Genomic DNA, 16,292 nt, shown 5'->3' with positions numbered 1-16,292 from the left:
ACTGTTCAAATGTCATGGTAAGTATCTCACATGATTACGTTTACCAAATACCTCTCGCTGTAGCATACACATAGCCCTTGCGGGATCATGCACATGTTTCACCAAACTCAAATCCATCACAATATTTTTTGATAAAGAATCCACCACTATATATGATTGGCTAAGTTCGGAATGGCTACATTGTCATGGTCTGCTAACAAGCTATAAATGTGGACAACGACACCACTTGCGGTAGAATTAAATGATCACAATAGTTGGCATGTGATGTTTGGTGAAGCAATGCCAATGTCTTGGAATTTCCCACACACAACATTGGCCACTAGCTGACCTCCTATAAATAACTAGCTTATTGTTCATATATCAGGATCACATTTAGCTTGGTAGGGGGGGTGGAGGAGGATGACAAAGTGTGGAGAGCAGAGTACCATTGAAGTGATGTGCGTGTATGGAACTCACGGTCGCATAGCACGTTGTAATAGAGGAATGTGATGTATTGGAAATTTGAGTTAGAGACAAGTCGAAAATAATGGTTCATCTATGAACAGTGAAACTGGGAAGCACTGTACAAACTGCAGCTCTAATTACTTTCGGGGGAAACATATCAGTAGTCTATGTTGTCAAGTCAGTGTGATCCAGCCAAAGTGATATCCAGCGGTAGCTTCTATTTGTTCTACAACTCTGTGCCCATGTAATCCGAATGGTATTCTCTGACTTGTATCTACAAAGACCATGTTTTAGCAACGACTCCAATCTAGAACAAGACAAACCATGATGCACCACTTCAGCATAGCATTAGAGTTTTTTCAAGCAAAAGAGTGTACGGAATGGTGGCGCGTTTGGTAGTCTTTAGCATAATCATGTACAATGACAATTTTCTTCCAAATATTCCATATAGTGATGAACCTAAAGAAAAATTATCTGAAAACGATATTTGATCGCAAAGTACACAACCTTGGTCAAAGCAAAAGTTATTAAGTAGATAAAATATGCACATTGTCATCTAGTACATACATATTTCTGCCATATGATTCTTATTCACTTCCAAACTAATTCATACAACAGATAGGAAAAATTGAGAAGTACCATTGTCGAAGCATAGGAGGAAAATAACTACTGCTGAAGGCCTAGGCGCAGCTGGCAATAATATAATTTTTTTCACCAGGAGCTAGCAATAATTTCAAACTTGGAGTGGAAAGATAATGGGGGTCTTGGATATAAAAGTTGGGCATTTAGATAGCAACACAAGGAATAGGAGCGTTGCGATCTGTGGGTGGTGAGCTACTATAATTAACATCGCTCAGTAAAGACTAAAGTCATGGGAATTCAAAAGCATTCTCCGTAGGAGCCTAGTCGACGCCCACCGATTGTATAAATACATATTTCTTGCCGTCTTTGGAAAACATATCCAGTCGAGGATACTGATGACCCACAAGTATAGGGGATCAATCGTAGTCCTGTCGATAAGTAAGAGTGTCGAACCCAACGAGGAGCAGAAGGAAATGATAAGTGGTTTTCAGCAAGGTAATGTCTGCAAGCACTGAAATTGTCGGTAACAAGTTGTTTGATTGCAAGATAATTTGTAACACGCAAGTAACAGTAACGGTAAATAAAGTGCAGCAAGGTAGCCCAATCCTTTTGTGGCGGAGGAAAGGCCAAAACGGTCTCTTATAATAAGCAAAGCATTCTTAAGGGTGCACGATAATTTCACCATGATACTTTCATCATGTTGGTTTAATTCGTGTTCGCTACTTTGATAATTTGATATGTGTGTGGACCGGTGCTTAGGTGTTGTTCTTACTTGAAGAAACCTCCTACTTATGATTAACCTCCTCGCAAGCATCCGCAACTACGAGAAAAGTATTAAGATAGAATCTAACCATAGCATTAAATGTTTGGATCCAAATCGTTCCCTTACGAAGTAGCACATAAACTAGGGTTTAAGCTTCCATCACTCTAGCAACCCATCATCTAATAACTACTCCACAATGCATTCCCTTAGGCCCAAATATGGTGAAGTGCCATGTAGTCGACGTTCACATGACACCACTAAGGGAATTACAACATACATATCATCAAAATATCTAACACATATCAAGTTCACATGATTACTTGCAACATGACTTCTCCCGTGACCTCAAGAACAAAAGTAACTACTCAAAAATAATAATCATGCTCAAGATCAGAGGGATATTTAATAGCATAATGGATCTGAACATATAATATTCCACCAAATAAACCATATAGTAATCAACTACAAGATGTAATCTACTAGTCACCCACAAGCACAAATCTAAGGTTTCACTACAAAGATTGAACACAAGAGATGAACAAGGGTTTGAGAGCAGATGGTGTTGTTGAAGATGTTGATGGAGATGGACCTCCCAAAGATGGGAGAGTTTTTGGTGATGACGAGGACGATGATTTCCCCCTCTGGGAGGGAAGTTCCCCCGGCGGAATCGCTGCACCGGAGAGAAAAGGTGCTCCTGCCCAAGTTCCGCCTCGAGACGGCGGCGCTTCGTCCCGAAAGTCCTCCTCTTACTTTTTCTAGGTCAAAATTACTTATATACCAGAAGATGGGCACCGGAGGGCGCGCCCAGGTGGGTTGTGCCCACCTGGTGGGGCCTCTCTTGTAGTTATTTGCTCCAATATTATTCATATATTGCAAAACAATTCTCCGTAAATTTTCAGCTTATTTGGAGATGTGCAAAATAGGTAATTCTAACGTAGCTTTTTCAGGTCTAGAATTCCAGATGCCGGTATTCTCCCTCTTTGTGTAAACCTTGCATATTATGAGAGAAAAGGCATTAGAATTACTCCCAAAAGCATTATTATATATAAAAACATTATAAATATCAGTAGAAAAACACGATGCAAAATGGACGTATCAACTCCCCCAAGCTTAGACCTCGCTTGTCCTCAAGCGAAAAACCGAAATAAAAAATCATGCCCACATGCTTAGAGACAGATGTGTCGATAAAAACAAAATACGAACTTACAAGCATCATGATTATTAATATAATAGCAAGGAAATTAATCATAAAGCTTTATCATACAACTTTTATCATATAACTTCTCATGAACAAGTAACAATTCATCACACATCGAAGTATAAAGCATAAAAACTCTATTGAAAACCAACAAACGACGTTCTGAGTCAACTTTTGCAACTACAGTTCGTCATATTTTCAGGAAGGGTCACGTGTCGGAGCCTTTAGGCAAGTCCACATACTCAACTATCATATAATCTTCTATGATTCCTAACACTCACAACATACCCATGATAAAAAAGTTTCAACCGGACACATAGAAAGATAGGGGCTTATAGTTTCGCCTCCCAATGTACTAACCTCAAGGGTGATGTCACCAATAATAACTCATGCCCACTCATATCCAACTGGATATATGTGCGTAGATCTTTCCTCACCACATGATGCTTACAAAAAGAGAAAATAAAAAGGAATAGAGAGGAATACTTTCACTCTTGCATAAAAGTAAATACACAAAAGTAAAAGATAAGCCCTTCGCAGAGGGAAGCAGGGGTTGTCATGCGCTTATTTGTTTGTATCCCAAATCTCTTAATGCAAAAGAACATCATGTTATATTACCCCTTATGATGGCAAACTTTATTATGCAGTCCGTCGCTTTTATTATTTTGCCATCACAAGTTCATACAACGCTCAATTTTCTCTTACACTAAAAGATACAACACATTTAGAAGCAATTTTTATTGCCTTATTGCACTGATGACAACTTACTTGAAGGATCTTACTCAATCCATAGGTAGGTATAGTGGACTCTCAAGGCATGAGTTTGGGTTTAAGGTTTTTGGATGCACAAGTAGTATCTCTACTTAGTGCGGAATTTTTTGCTTGCAAAGATATTGAGCAATATTGAAGGATCTAAGACAATATAACTTCTATGAGAATATGAACAAACATAAGTCATTACGTTGTCTTCCTTGTCCAACGTCAATAATTTTGGCATATAATATTTAATGGGGGCTCACAATCATAAAAGATGTAAAAGATAGTGTATTTGCATGTGAATCTTTTCTTCCCTTATTAATTATTTCATGAATTGCATCATTGACCAATGCTATGTTTGTCAATCTCCAACAAATTTTACCACTTATACTTTTCCTTATGTGATGTCATTACTTACCATAAGATTAGCATATGATCATTTTCATTTATTTTTCTTTCTTTTATTGAAACATAAAAGTAAAGAAACAAACTCAAATTTCGTAATTTAGATGGTTTATTGTGTGACAAGATTTTTATTTCGTAATGTAGTGTGTTTCTATGCTTAATTGATATGTTTTATTGGGTATGTACATTTTTATCTTCTAATGGGTTCTTCTATGCTTAATACATATGTTTTTCTCTGTTGGGTATGTGTGTGTGGGGGGGGGGGGGGGGCGAAATAGTCATGAAGAGCTGCCTAATTAGGCAATAATTAATTGCTAATAAGGGGGGACAAAATCGTTGGACGGTGTATCCCCCTCTCACACCCCTCGTCTCCCCTTGAATCCATCACTGTCCCTGTCACCAATGGATCCCGCAGTTTGTTTAATTTTGTTATTTCAGTAGTTACTCATGGTAGAGGCCCTGTCCTTGTGATGGAGCAGTCAATAAAAGTGTGACCTTTGAAGGTCGTGTCTTTGGCATGGACTTTAGTGGTATGCTCTTTGTTCTGCACTTGGCACCTCAGATGTGCATACAAAAAAGGTGTTTTTTACGGTTGTCGTGGTGTATCGGTAGCACCAAAAGTAGAGGTAGCACTACAACAATATAATAACTTGAGTTCAGAATGTTTTTTTTCATGGTTTAGAATCAACATCCCCTTTAGGGTTGCTCCTATTTAGATATGCCACGAGTGTTACAAATGTTTACCACTATACCACTCGTAGTAGAAATAAATGACCAAACAAGTTGGCATGTGATGTTTGGTGAAGCAATGATTATATATGTACATGCCACACATATCGTTGGTCACTAGCTGGCCTCCTATAAATAACTAGCTTATTACCCGTGTAGTGGGATCACATATAGTCCGTAGGAGTGTTAGAGGAGAATGCCAAACCGTGGAAGGAGAGCAACAACGACAAGCAGGGTCAATTGCAAGGGCAGCCACATAGCATGAACTAGCAGGGAATGAGATGTATTGGAAATTCGAGTTGGAGGCATATATAGAGGCATATTCCATAGAAAAATGGTGAAGCTAGCCAGAACCGAACAAGTCGTCATTCTTTATACTTTCTGGCCAGAAACAACACAACAGCGTGTTGCCAAATCGGTGTGCTTCAATCTTCAAGACAAATCACCTGTAGATTTCATCACCCGGGTAACACCAAAGACGTTTTACTCATGTATGAGTCTAACGCTATTGTGCCTGTGTAATCCTGAATAATCTCATGTGATCCAGACAAGGATGAAATTTTCAGCTGTGACGCAGCTGTAAATCAAGCACGAAATGCAGAGTATGGAAGAGTAACACGTGGTGACACGAAGTATGGTTCAACCAACCAGATGGATTACTAGCTTAACGTGAAAACCCAAAATTATTGTTTAAACATTCGGACCTCTCAGTTCACAGGACATTGACATATAGTAATGTGTAACTTATTGTTTTTTGTGGGATACATGACTAGAGTTCCCTGATCTGTTGTTGCATTATACATTAGATGTGTTTATCGATAAATTTCTATTTAAACTTACATTAGTTTGAAAGCTGCAAAAAAGTGTGTATAAAAAATACTAGCAAACAATAAAACTTTTTATGCACATATTTTTATTCTTTCAGTATCCAACAATATAAACACCATGAATCAAAATCAGGTAGCTTTGGAATTTTGATGCATGAGAAAACTTCTATGATGTCCAGTTTTAATGTCCTGAATTTACCTTGCGTTGAATGCAACGACTCACTGAGCTCATATTGTTATGGGAGGATATCGATAGTACTGTTTTAACATCTATTAATTATTTCTGTGTCATGGAACGCGAGTGCTTTCGAGCCTTTCAGATGTGCCACTTGTCTTTTAAAAAAAGGAACAAAGAATAAGACTGTTTCTGCACTTATACACCTGATAGATTTTTACATCCACAGTTATATCCTCTAACTACATTCACTTTCTCAGTAACAAAATAGTTTGTAACTAGTATCGAACAAGATACGGGTAGAGAAGGGAAGTTAGCAAAGTTCCCGTGCCCCTATATAGTTAGTACTTTCGAGTTAAGAGCGAGAAAATGAACTATTTCATTTAATAAAAAAAGTGCAACGGCTGTATAGTGAAAAGGCCATGAGGATGGCTATGGCTTTGAAGCTCCTTTATCTACCAGACCCAAGAGGGCGAATATGGAACTCTAGAGGAAGACTCAGAAGACGAATATGGCAGCCCCGGGGAAAGCGCAGAGGAAAAATATGGTACTTTAGAGGAAGACTCAGAAGAAGAGATAAAATGTAGGAAGGAGAAAGTTGGTTTCAATGAGTCATGTGAATTGTAGAAGAAATAGGTAAACAAGGCTGGTTAATATATATATGTTGAAAAGCAAGGGGATAAAATTGAACGAAATGAAGAGCAATCCAGAATCCGATTTTGTATACTATAAGAAAAAGGCATTGAAAACTTGGAAACGAAAGATGGGGGAAAGGAAATAGGATCCCCTCTCTTCTCTACAGGAATGAACTTCTCCTTTCCGACCACTGGCACTATACTTAGGTTAGGCGCAATAGGTGACTTAGGTCCATGAAAATGGATTATTCCATGAATGCCTCAAAGCGAGGCTCATCAAAATGAAAAATCTAAGACTACTATAAGACTACTAAAAAATAATAAAACAAGAAAAAAAATTGAACGATTAAATTACTGCTCCCGAATCTTGTGGGAAGGTTATCTAGACATTTTTTGGATAAATACCAGCCCCTTTCGGTTCATAATGAGACGGGACTAATTCTATTTTGATTCTATAGATTATTTCGGGTTATGGACCCGAATCCTTTACTATGGAACATTGTCTTTTCCAAGTAAAAATCCCTATTATATGAAAGAATGAAAAGGTGCTTTTGTTTTTGTGGAATAAGAAGCCCTTGTACCTTAATGTAAGGAAAATCACAATTTTTCGTTAGGTGTTTGACCAAATAGGATCGTCTAGTTCCTACAGAACCTATAACTAAAATACCCGATAGGGCTAAGTGTTACGGAAAGGGTTTTCTAACGAACGAACGATTTGAACCTTGTTCCTACAAGGCCTGATCAAATCGATCAGGCACTCGCCATCTATCTTCATTGTTCAACTCTTTGATGTAAAGATGAAAAAACCAGAAAAAAGCTCTACCCTTCCATCTCTTGGATAGATAGAGAGGGAGGGCGAAAACCATCATACTTGCTGACCATCGATGAACTGATCGGATTAACCAACCAAAGTTGGCCTCGGTCATTATGTATTGAACCGAGGAAAAAGCCTGTGTAACGGTTGGTCGGTAGTAAAAAGTCATAGCAAAACCGGTAGAGACTTGTACTAGAAAACAAGTAAGTGTAATTCCCTTTTACAACACGACCCAAGTAAGCCTCACTCACGGGTATCTGAGCAATTCTTCCTGTTGCTTTTACAAAACTTCCCTCTTGTATCATCAACCCCAATCTCTTTTTCATTAAGTATCATTAACAAACCGCTTGCTTACGAGCTTGGTAGCCGCCTTGGAGGTCCTTAGTTTAGTCAAGTAGGCGAGGGCATTTCCATCGCGAAGGATTCAATCCAGCCACAGGTTCCCCTAGGCTCTACTCCTCCTTATCCTACTCACTCGAAGTTTCGTTGGTCATTTATTGTTTTTTAGCCTCTTTGACAAAGTTAGTAAGAAGAAAAACCTCGATCTTCAGTCGATTTCAAAAAAGAATGGATTCGGTCCTATACATACGCGAGGAAGGTAATCAAAAAAGAGAGAAGACGAGTTCTTCTTTCTTTTATCACTTAGGAGCCGTGCAAGATGAAAGGGTACATACTTCTATACATCTGTAGGACGACATGAGATGTTTCTGCAAAAAAGTTTAACCATGCACAAAGCCCCCCACCCCCTACTCCCTGAATTTGTCTACTAGGAGAATTGGGCATATAGTTCCCAAATCATTTTCCATTTATTTATCCAATCATATGGCTATCTCATTTGTACTCAGAGGTGGCCAACCGGTCGGCCCAGACACGGTCTGACACACCTGTAGGCAGGCCTAGCACGGCATGACACGTAGAGGCCCATTTATAAGTAGGCCGTGCCGTGCCGGCATGCGGGCCTCGTCTTCAAGGATGCGCACGACCCATTAACTAAAGGAGCCGGCCCGGCATGACATCATGTTTCAACTGGCCCGCGTGCTTTTTGCCTAATAACCTGTTAAAAACAATCAGGGAAAAGGACCGCGTTGTGCGGAAAATCCTACTCGTCGCTTCGCACAGGGGAGGTGCGAGCGAGCGGCCGAGTGGGCCGGCCTGTTTTAGTGTTTCAGCAGACACCGGTTTTTTGGGAACCTTCTATGATGTTTCCAGCAGTTTTTTTTTCTGGTTTTGGGAACCTTCTAGAAGGTTCCTGAACCGGCTTTTTCTTTTTCAGTTTCTTTTTCGTTTTCCTTTTTTCTATTTCTCTTCTTTTTCGTTTTCTTTTCTTTTTTATGTTTCTTTTTCAAGTTTATTTGCAATCTTTTTCCGAATTTCAAAAAATGTTCTTATTTTTCAGATTTTGTTTACAAATTCAAAAAATATTTCCGTTTTTCAAAACAAACCTTAAAATTCAAAAAAAGTTCCCGGTTTCAAAAAATTTGCTCAGAATTTTCAAAAAAGTGTTCCTGTTTTTCAAATTTTGTTCACAAATTCAAAAAAGTTCATGGTTTCAATAATTTGTTCAGAATTTCAAAAATGTTCCCTTTTCCATTTGAAAAAGTGTTCGGGATTCAAAAAATATTCCCATTTTCCAAAACTGTTCACAAATTACAGAAAAATGTTCATGTTTTCAGAAGAATTTTCATAATTTACAAAATGCTCGTATATTCAAAAACTTAATTTGTTTTTTGAAAAATGTCCGGATTTCATAAATTGTTCATGTTTTTAATTTTTTGTTCGTGTTATCTTTTTTTCCTTTTTCCTAAAAAAGTGTTTGGTGTTTCTAAATTTGTTCATGTTTTGAAAAATTGTTCGCAATTGTCAAAAGTGTTCGCCGTCTGTAAATAATGTGCAGGACTTCTAAAATTGTTCACGGTTGCTTTACGTTTTTTGAAATATTTCCAAAAGTTATAAATTTTGGTCAAGTTGAAAATAAATATTTTCGTTTGCAAAAAATAGGAATCTAGAAATTGTTCATAATTTCCAAGAAATAGTGAAAAAAATGAATAAATGTTTCAAATCTGCTTCCATTGTCTTTTTTTGAGATCATCCGACTGCATTGTCTGTTCTTAAACGTGTGTTCTAAGCAATAGTTAAGTACTGTCGTGAGGTCTAGTGGCTAGCTGGATGCAGGTAAAAGTGCCTGATCGCGTCTTCGAGTCCCAGAGGTGCCTCTTTTTCTCGGGTTTTTTGCGTCGTGTTGTATTGCGTTCAACTTCGGTTGTACTGGGCCGGCCCAGTCGTCGATTCCCCTGTGCGGCGCGCGCTCCATTTGCCGCAATATGCGGCGTATAGGAGGTCCCGCGTTGTGCCGGCAACAGTCCTGACCTTGGCTGACTAGCATGGGACAGGAACGACCAATTTAGTCCGGGCACACGTGCTAATGTGTTGTCCCGCAAAATAGAGCCCATTTAGCCAGCTCTGTTCGCACCATAGTGTAAAAAACCAAACCGGCAACCAAACTAAACCAAAATATTATGGTGAATATTCAATTTTTTTGATCCAACATCAAATGAATACACATAATATTTTTTTTGAGTATCAGTACAGACACAAGTGCTCATATACACGCGCATACATTCATCCCTATGAACGCACACACGCACATCCTACCCCTATGAGCACCTCCGAAAGACCGAGCGGGCATATCATCTTGAGATTTACGAAGTCACCGTAAGCGCCTAGTCGTCGACGGGAACGTCTCCTCTCACTGAAACGCATCGCGCAGAAATCCTGAAATAAATCCAGAAATAATGCGAGCATCAGGATATGAACCCTGGTGGGTTGGGGATACCACCGTCCACCTAACCAACTCAACCACAGGTTGATTCGCGAATACACATAATATTTAATTTAAATCATTAATAAGCCTTAAAGTGTTACTACCTCTGTAAAGAAATATAAGACTTTTAGAACGCTAAATCTTTACAGAGGGAGTACTCCTTATTAGACTAGTTGTATATTGGGCCTTTGGCATGCCTTGCCTTAACGTTAGGTGTTCGATTCCTTGTTGATACACCTTTTTTCAATATTTTTTTGATTTGAAAACTGGGCAAGCTTCCGGTTCTCGTTTCTTCTGGTCGAACCACCAGTCTTGTCCGAATTTTAAAACTACCTAAAATCTAAAAAGTGCATATGCACTGTTTGGGCGAACCGAGCGGCCGGCTCCTGGCCACTCGATTCCGCGCGAACATAGTCCAGGTGCCATCTGGGCTGAATCATATGCACTGGTTTTGGACCTTGCTCTTTAAAATAGTGGCTCAGGGAATATAATTAGAAGGAAAAGTAGTATGTGATGTCCATTCTTTCTCTCCGCATGTGACTGATTTAACTACCTTTCAGAAAAATTAAAAAAGTCATATCTTTCAAACCTTGCATCGGAATTCATATCCGTTTTCACTTTTGGACTCCTCACGTCGAGATTTTTAAAACTATATCCCGCATCGGTATGTTTCGATGAAATTTTTTTGATGCCAACTTTGGAGCTATATGGTGCAACTTTAGTACTGTGTTGTGCAACTTTAGTACTACATGGTGCAACTTTTTTCAAAACAAAATTTTAGAGCTGCATAATCCAACTTCCTATGAGGTTGCAACGTAGCAACCATGACAACCTGATTTGCAACTAGTCTACTGCCGTGGCCAACTACCTAGTCGTAGATGTGCAACCATCCTCCATACTTGTAATGTAGTCTAGTTGCACATAAATTGATGTTTAGTTGGCTTGAAATGTAGTCTAGTTGCACACACATTGATGTTTAGTTGGCAGGAAGACTAGTTGCACAGACATATGCTCAGTTGGCTTGTAATGTAGTCTAGTTGCACACACATTGATGTTTAGTTGACAGGACACTAGTTGCACACACACATATACGCAATCGACGCGGCAATGAAGTCTAGTTGCACACACATTGATATTTAGTTGGCAGGACTAGTTACACATATATGCTCAATTGGCGCGGAAATGTAGTCTAGTTGCACACACATTGTTGTTTAGTTAGCAGGAAGAATAGTTTGTCGAAACATCCCCATGCGGGATCTACTTTTGAAGAGCACGTCGCGAGGGTATCAACGGTGAAAACGGATCTGAATTCGACACGCAGTTTAGAAGATATGTTTTTTATAATTTCGAAAACCAAAAATTAAAGCACAAAGAACGAACATGAGGAATATTAATGCAGTGGCATGCAAACATCCATCGTGTGAGAAAAAACCACATAGAAAATGATTAATTAGCAGTGTTTTTTTAGCCACAGGGCAAAAAAGCAGCCGGCCGCCTAGGAGCGCTAGCGGGCACCCAGCCACCCGCTAGACGCGTCCTTAAAACTATGGTCTGAGGGCGGACACGACCAGCTCAACGGTGGACTACTCAAGCCTATCCTGAGCCCGCCCAAGTCCACTTTTCCATACTCCTTGCCCCCGTCTCCTCCTCGGCACCCAGATTCACCGCAGACCTACTTGGAGCCATAGCTGGAGCTCTCCTTTGCCTCGCTGGGTGCGAGCTCAGGCTGGTCCTCTACACCATGAGCTCGGTCCTCGTGTTCACCATGCTGCTGTATCGTGTCAGACTGTCAGTACCGAGCCTCCGCGCTTGCACCAGTTGGCCCACCGAAGCCGTCTCCACCTGCTCGACCAGCCTCCACCCTCCCGCTGGCTTGGAGACAATTTCTCATCCTGGTTGATGTGGATGTGTCCCGCAGCTTCTCCAGGCCGCTGTCGCAGCTCCGCACACCACTTGTTCGATGACATGCATGGAAATTCGAGGTGGACAAATGGTGTATCCCCGCTTGGGTACCATGGTACATTTGTCCAGAAATTCCTATATGGAAAAATGTGATCCACACAGACGTCGCAGGAAAATGGGTGATGGCCCTTGGGGACGCCCTAACAACTGTATGCATAGGCATGTAATGCAAGGAAGTAGAATGATCAATGTGAAATACTGAAGAAAGAGGGACCTTCAGCAAAAATCGCTCCTGCTCTCCCTACATATTTAACAGGGTTATATGGCACTCACCCGTGTATTCTTCAATTCTCTCGTGTGCAACGCAGCAAAACCAACTTCTGCCTAGAGTTCTTACTTCTTAGTAGCCATGAAGATGGAACATGACCTCCATATGACCATAGGAGAAGAAGAGACCAGCTACTTCAAAAACTCAAGGCTTCAGGTTCGATACAATCCTTCTAGCATCCACAATTGGTATTGCTTACAACCTTGACATACCTGCTGATCTACTCTGAATTTGCTTGGTAGATTTTACTGCAGTAGTTTATAAAGATTCCCTTCCATTTATCTTAGGAAAAAGCTCTGGTTGAGACTAAGCCAGTTCTCCAGAAGATTGTGATGGAAATGTGTGTGGCTCTACTCCATCCCACAATGACGATTGTTGACTTAGGCTGCTCTTCAAGTGACAACACACTCTTCTTTGTCTCCAATGTGATCAAAGCGGTCAGCTACCACCTTGAGAAATTCAGTGGCCATCCCACTGAGCTTCAGTTCTTTCTCAACGATTTACCAGGCAACGACTTCAACCATGTCTTCCAATCACTTCAACGATTCAAGAACTCCATTGATGTGGATCACAAGGGAGGGCCAATACCTGCTTTCTACATCGCTGGGTTGCCCAGCTCCTACTATAGAAGACTCTTGCCTCACGGGAGTGTTCATCTCTTTCACTCATCATATTGCCTGCAGTGGCGTTCTCGGGTACTAGCACCAACCAGACACAGCTTACTTGCATAATTTTAATTTTAATCATCCACATCGGTCTATTTAATACTGTAAATTGATGAATTCATGGAGCTAAGTAGACATCCCAAAACAATGTCAATTTACATTAGAATCTCTGAAAAATAAACGCTACATGTTATACACAGCTTCCCGATGGATTAGAGGGCAATAAAAGACCATATCTGAATGAAGGAAGCATCAGCATTGCAGTGACTACCCCACCCTTTGTGGTGAAAATGTACCAAGAGCAGTTTCAGAAGGACATGTTGTTGTTCCTCCAGCTGCGATATGAAGAACTAGTTGCCGATGGACAAATGGTTCTCACATTTCTTGGGAGGAAACACGATGATGTCTACAGCGCAAGTCTCAACCGTCTATACGGGTTACTTTCACTTTCTGTACAATCTCTTGTTGAAGAGGTACACAAGGATATATCATACTTCTAATAATTATTTGCGGAAACTAAATTTTGATTAAAGCACACTGATCACAACAGGGGCTCGTGGAGAAAGAAAAGCTGGACTCCTTTAATCTACCTTTGTACGGGCCATCAATGGATGAAGTTAAGGCAGTGGTTGAGCGGAGCCAGCAGTTTGATATTAGTCACATCAAACTGTTCGAGACTAACTGGGATCCTTATGACGACTCGGAGGGCAATGATGTGCACGACAGCATCCAAAGTGGCATAAACATCGCCATGTGCTTAAGAGCAGTGATGGAGCCCCTGTTTACAAGCCATTTTGGTGAATCCGTGCTCGATGAGCTCTTCAATAAGTTTGCTTATAACGTCGCGTTACACCTTGACAAAGAGAAGACCAAGTACTCTGTCATTACTCTATCGTTAAAAAAAAAGATGAGGCATAGACGATGTGTGTTCTTGCAATTTATGTGTTTATCAGCAGCCTCAAAAAGTATCTTCATGAGTCATGGGTTATGTCATGTAATTGTTGCACATTAATACTCGGAGTTCTTTCCAGTACAGCTGGATATAATAGTATAAGTTCGTCAAATTATGATGTGTATTGCGGTTTACCAGTAATTTGTTGATCAAACCCCAAGTAAAGTTTATTGAGGGCACACACTGAACCAGTGACCAAGGGTTTGACGTAAGGTTCTTCTCCTAAGGTTCAAACTTAAGTGAAATTTTGATGAATTCCTGAAATTTCAGTGCATACCAAATATTTTTAACCCCAAATTATGAAGCTAGATTCAAACTAATTCCAAATAAATTTCAAACTTAATTTAAGTTTGTTGAATTTATTGAATTTTAATATATTGAAATTCGAAAGAATTTTAAAAAATCTCAAAAATTTGCATATTTTCACGAGGTCTAAATGATTCAATTTTTTTAAACAATTGTAATCCTGCAATGCAAAATTTTAAAAATATATAATCCTACACGAATGAGCCACTGCGGGATGTCTTTACATATATACTATTCCACTCTTTGCACTATTGGTATTGGATAAATATTGTGTGCATGTCATGTGGGTGATGTGCCACAATATCACCTTTTGGGTTACAGCATGTTGCCACTTGCTGCTGTTCTGTCTTTATGCCCAGGCGGCAGCCATAATGCACTACAGAAATGGTGGGCTTCAGTCATGAGTGATTCCAGTGGGATCACCAGCGTCCAACCAACGGGGCTCTGCCGAGTATATGGCCCCTTCTTTGGGTGCATTGAAGATATATTTGTTTAAAGGGTGCTTTTTATTGATCAGCATCAAGTGGATACAAATAGAAATGAGCACATACCTAGCCTTTGCACAAATAAAATGCACATAACCAAAGTGGAAAATATAACCCATCAGTAGTGCATGCAAGTCCAACGCAAAGTCATGTGTTGCACCGCTTTGAACAAGTGCATAGGGGCCTGGGTGAGACGAACGACCCATTAGGCTAGTGATAGTGGAGAATAACTTAGACTAGTAACATGCATATGTTACTAGTCTATGTTACTAGTGTCATAAGTGTGGTAATATATACGTATTCATTTATTACTTTATAGACTCATCTTGCAACGGGAAGTGTTATGTGATGGTAACATATTATGTTATTCTATTTGCCTCTCTCTTTATTAACTACTTGACACGTCATTATTTTTGCTTATATAGCATCTATATTACTATTTATGTTACTTCCATTATGACCAGCCTTATAGCAAAACATCAACTACTTCCACCGCAGTTGACAAATACCGAAATGATGAGAAGGTTCCTCAACAATAGTGATGCCTTCTGTAAGGAGACGGTGCATGAGCATCGTCGTTGTCGGTTAAGCACATAGAAGACAAGATCATGAGGATTCACCCATAAAAGATAGGTTGAGTAAGCTCTAGACGTAGTCTCCAACTAGGGAGTGTAAACTGCCACTATCATGTATAACCAGTTAGCCAAACTTATGGTTTTCAGCCCAAAACTCGAGACTTAGTACACGAAGAGCATCACAATAGACGAAGACCCTTTTTGTTGGCAGAGAAGAAATTATTTTGTAATGTCTTGATCTTATTTTCTTTTCGAAAGAAGGATGACCCCCAATTTCTGCCTCGGCGATGCATATAATCATTTTATAAATTATTCATCAAGACCTTAGAGCATCTACAACTGGATCCCTCAAAGCCGTCTCAAACGCCCGGGCAGGCCGCCCGGTCGCTGCCCGATCATGATTTTTTGAGCCAAACGGGCCTCTCAAGCGGTCCTCAAATGCCCGGGCTGACCGGCACCCTCCATATACAGCCCAAATATGGGGCGGATATGGTGGCGCCCAGGCATGCCCGCCACGTTAGCTTGACGGCATGGCCCCACAAGGAAACGCCCGGAAACACGGCGGTCCGACGGACGCCGCGTCCGTCGCCGCGCTGTGAGGGCCACGTGGTGCCGCTCCGGCTCGCTGCCCAAGATGAAATCCGGCTATTTAAGCCGGACGGCGTCCCCAACCCTTACCCAACCCACTTCCCCCGCTCCGTGCCGACTGTCCAAGCCCATCCACCTCCTTCCTCTCCCGCTCCGGCGCTCTGTCCACGCTCCGGCACTCCACCATTGTCCGGAGCAAGATCACGTACTATGCCATGTCGAAGCCGGAGCGCCGCTACGAGATCCAACAGCAGATCCGGGCGAGGGAAGTCGCGCGCGCCGCCCGGATCGTTGCCGAGCTGCCTCTGGACTCGCCGGAGCCGGAGGTGGAGGAGGAGCAGA

At 40.8% G+C, this 16,292-nt stretch overlaps 1 protein-coding gene across 1 annotated transcript; it reads left to right on the top strand.

The window, feature by feature from the left end:
* The first annotated feature begins 12,445 nt into the window (after nt 1-12,445).
* LOC123170646 (anthranilate O-methyltransferase 1-like) lies at nt 12,446-14,798 on the top strand. The gene is made up of 5 exons (XM_044588471.1): nt 12,446-12,535; nt 12,667-13,074; nt 13,245-13,517; nt 13,595-13,967; nt 14,662-14,798. Exons 1-5 carry the CDS (start codon nt 12,461-12,463, stop codon nt 14,796-14,798), a joined length of 1,266 nt encoding a protein of 421 aa, XP_044444406.1. The 5' UTR covers nt 12,446-12,460.
* The last annotated feature ends 1,494 nt before the right edge of the window (nt 14,799-16,292 follow it).

Source organism: Triticum aestivum, chromosome 7D (assembly GCF_018294505.1).
Source record: "Triticum aestivum cultivar Chinese Spring chromosome 7D, IWGSC CS RefSeq v2.1, whole genome shotgun sequence".
Taxonomy (NCBI): domain Eukaryota; kingdom Viridiplantae; phylum Streptophyta; class Magnoliopsida; order Poales; family Poaceae; genus Triticum; species Triticum aestivum.
Note: the sequence above shows the minus strand (reverse complement) of the source record. Positions and strands in the feature narration are given on the sequence as shown.

Bases quoted from the DNA above. Each gene is read 5' to 3' on its own strand.
- LOC123170646 (XM_044588471.1), top strand. From the start codon at position 12,461: ATGAAGATGGAACATGACCTCCATATGACCATAGGAGAAGAAGAGACC. The intron at 13,075-13,244 runs GTACTAGCACCA...TGTTATACACAG, and splicing joins GCCTGCAGTGGCGTTCTCGG to CTTCCCGATGGATTAGAGGG. The intron at 13,968-14,661 runs GTGTGTTCTTGC...CTTTATGCCCAG, and splicing joins AAAGATGAGGCATAGACGAT to GCGGCAGCCATAATGCACTA.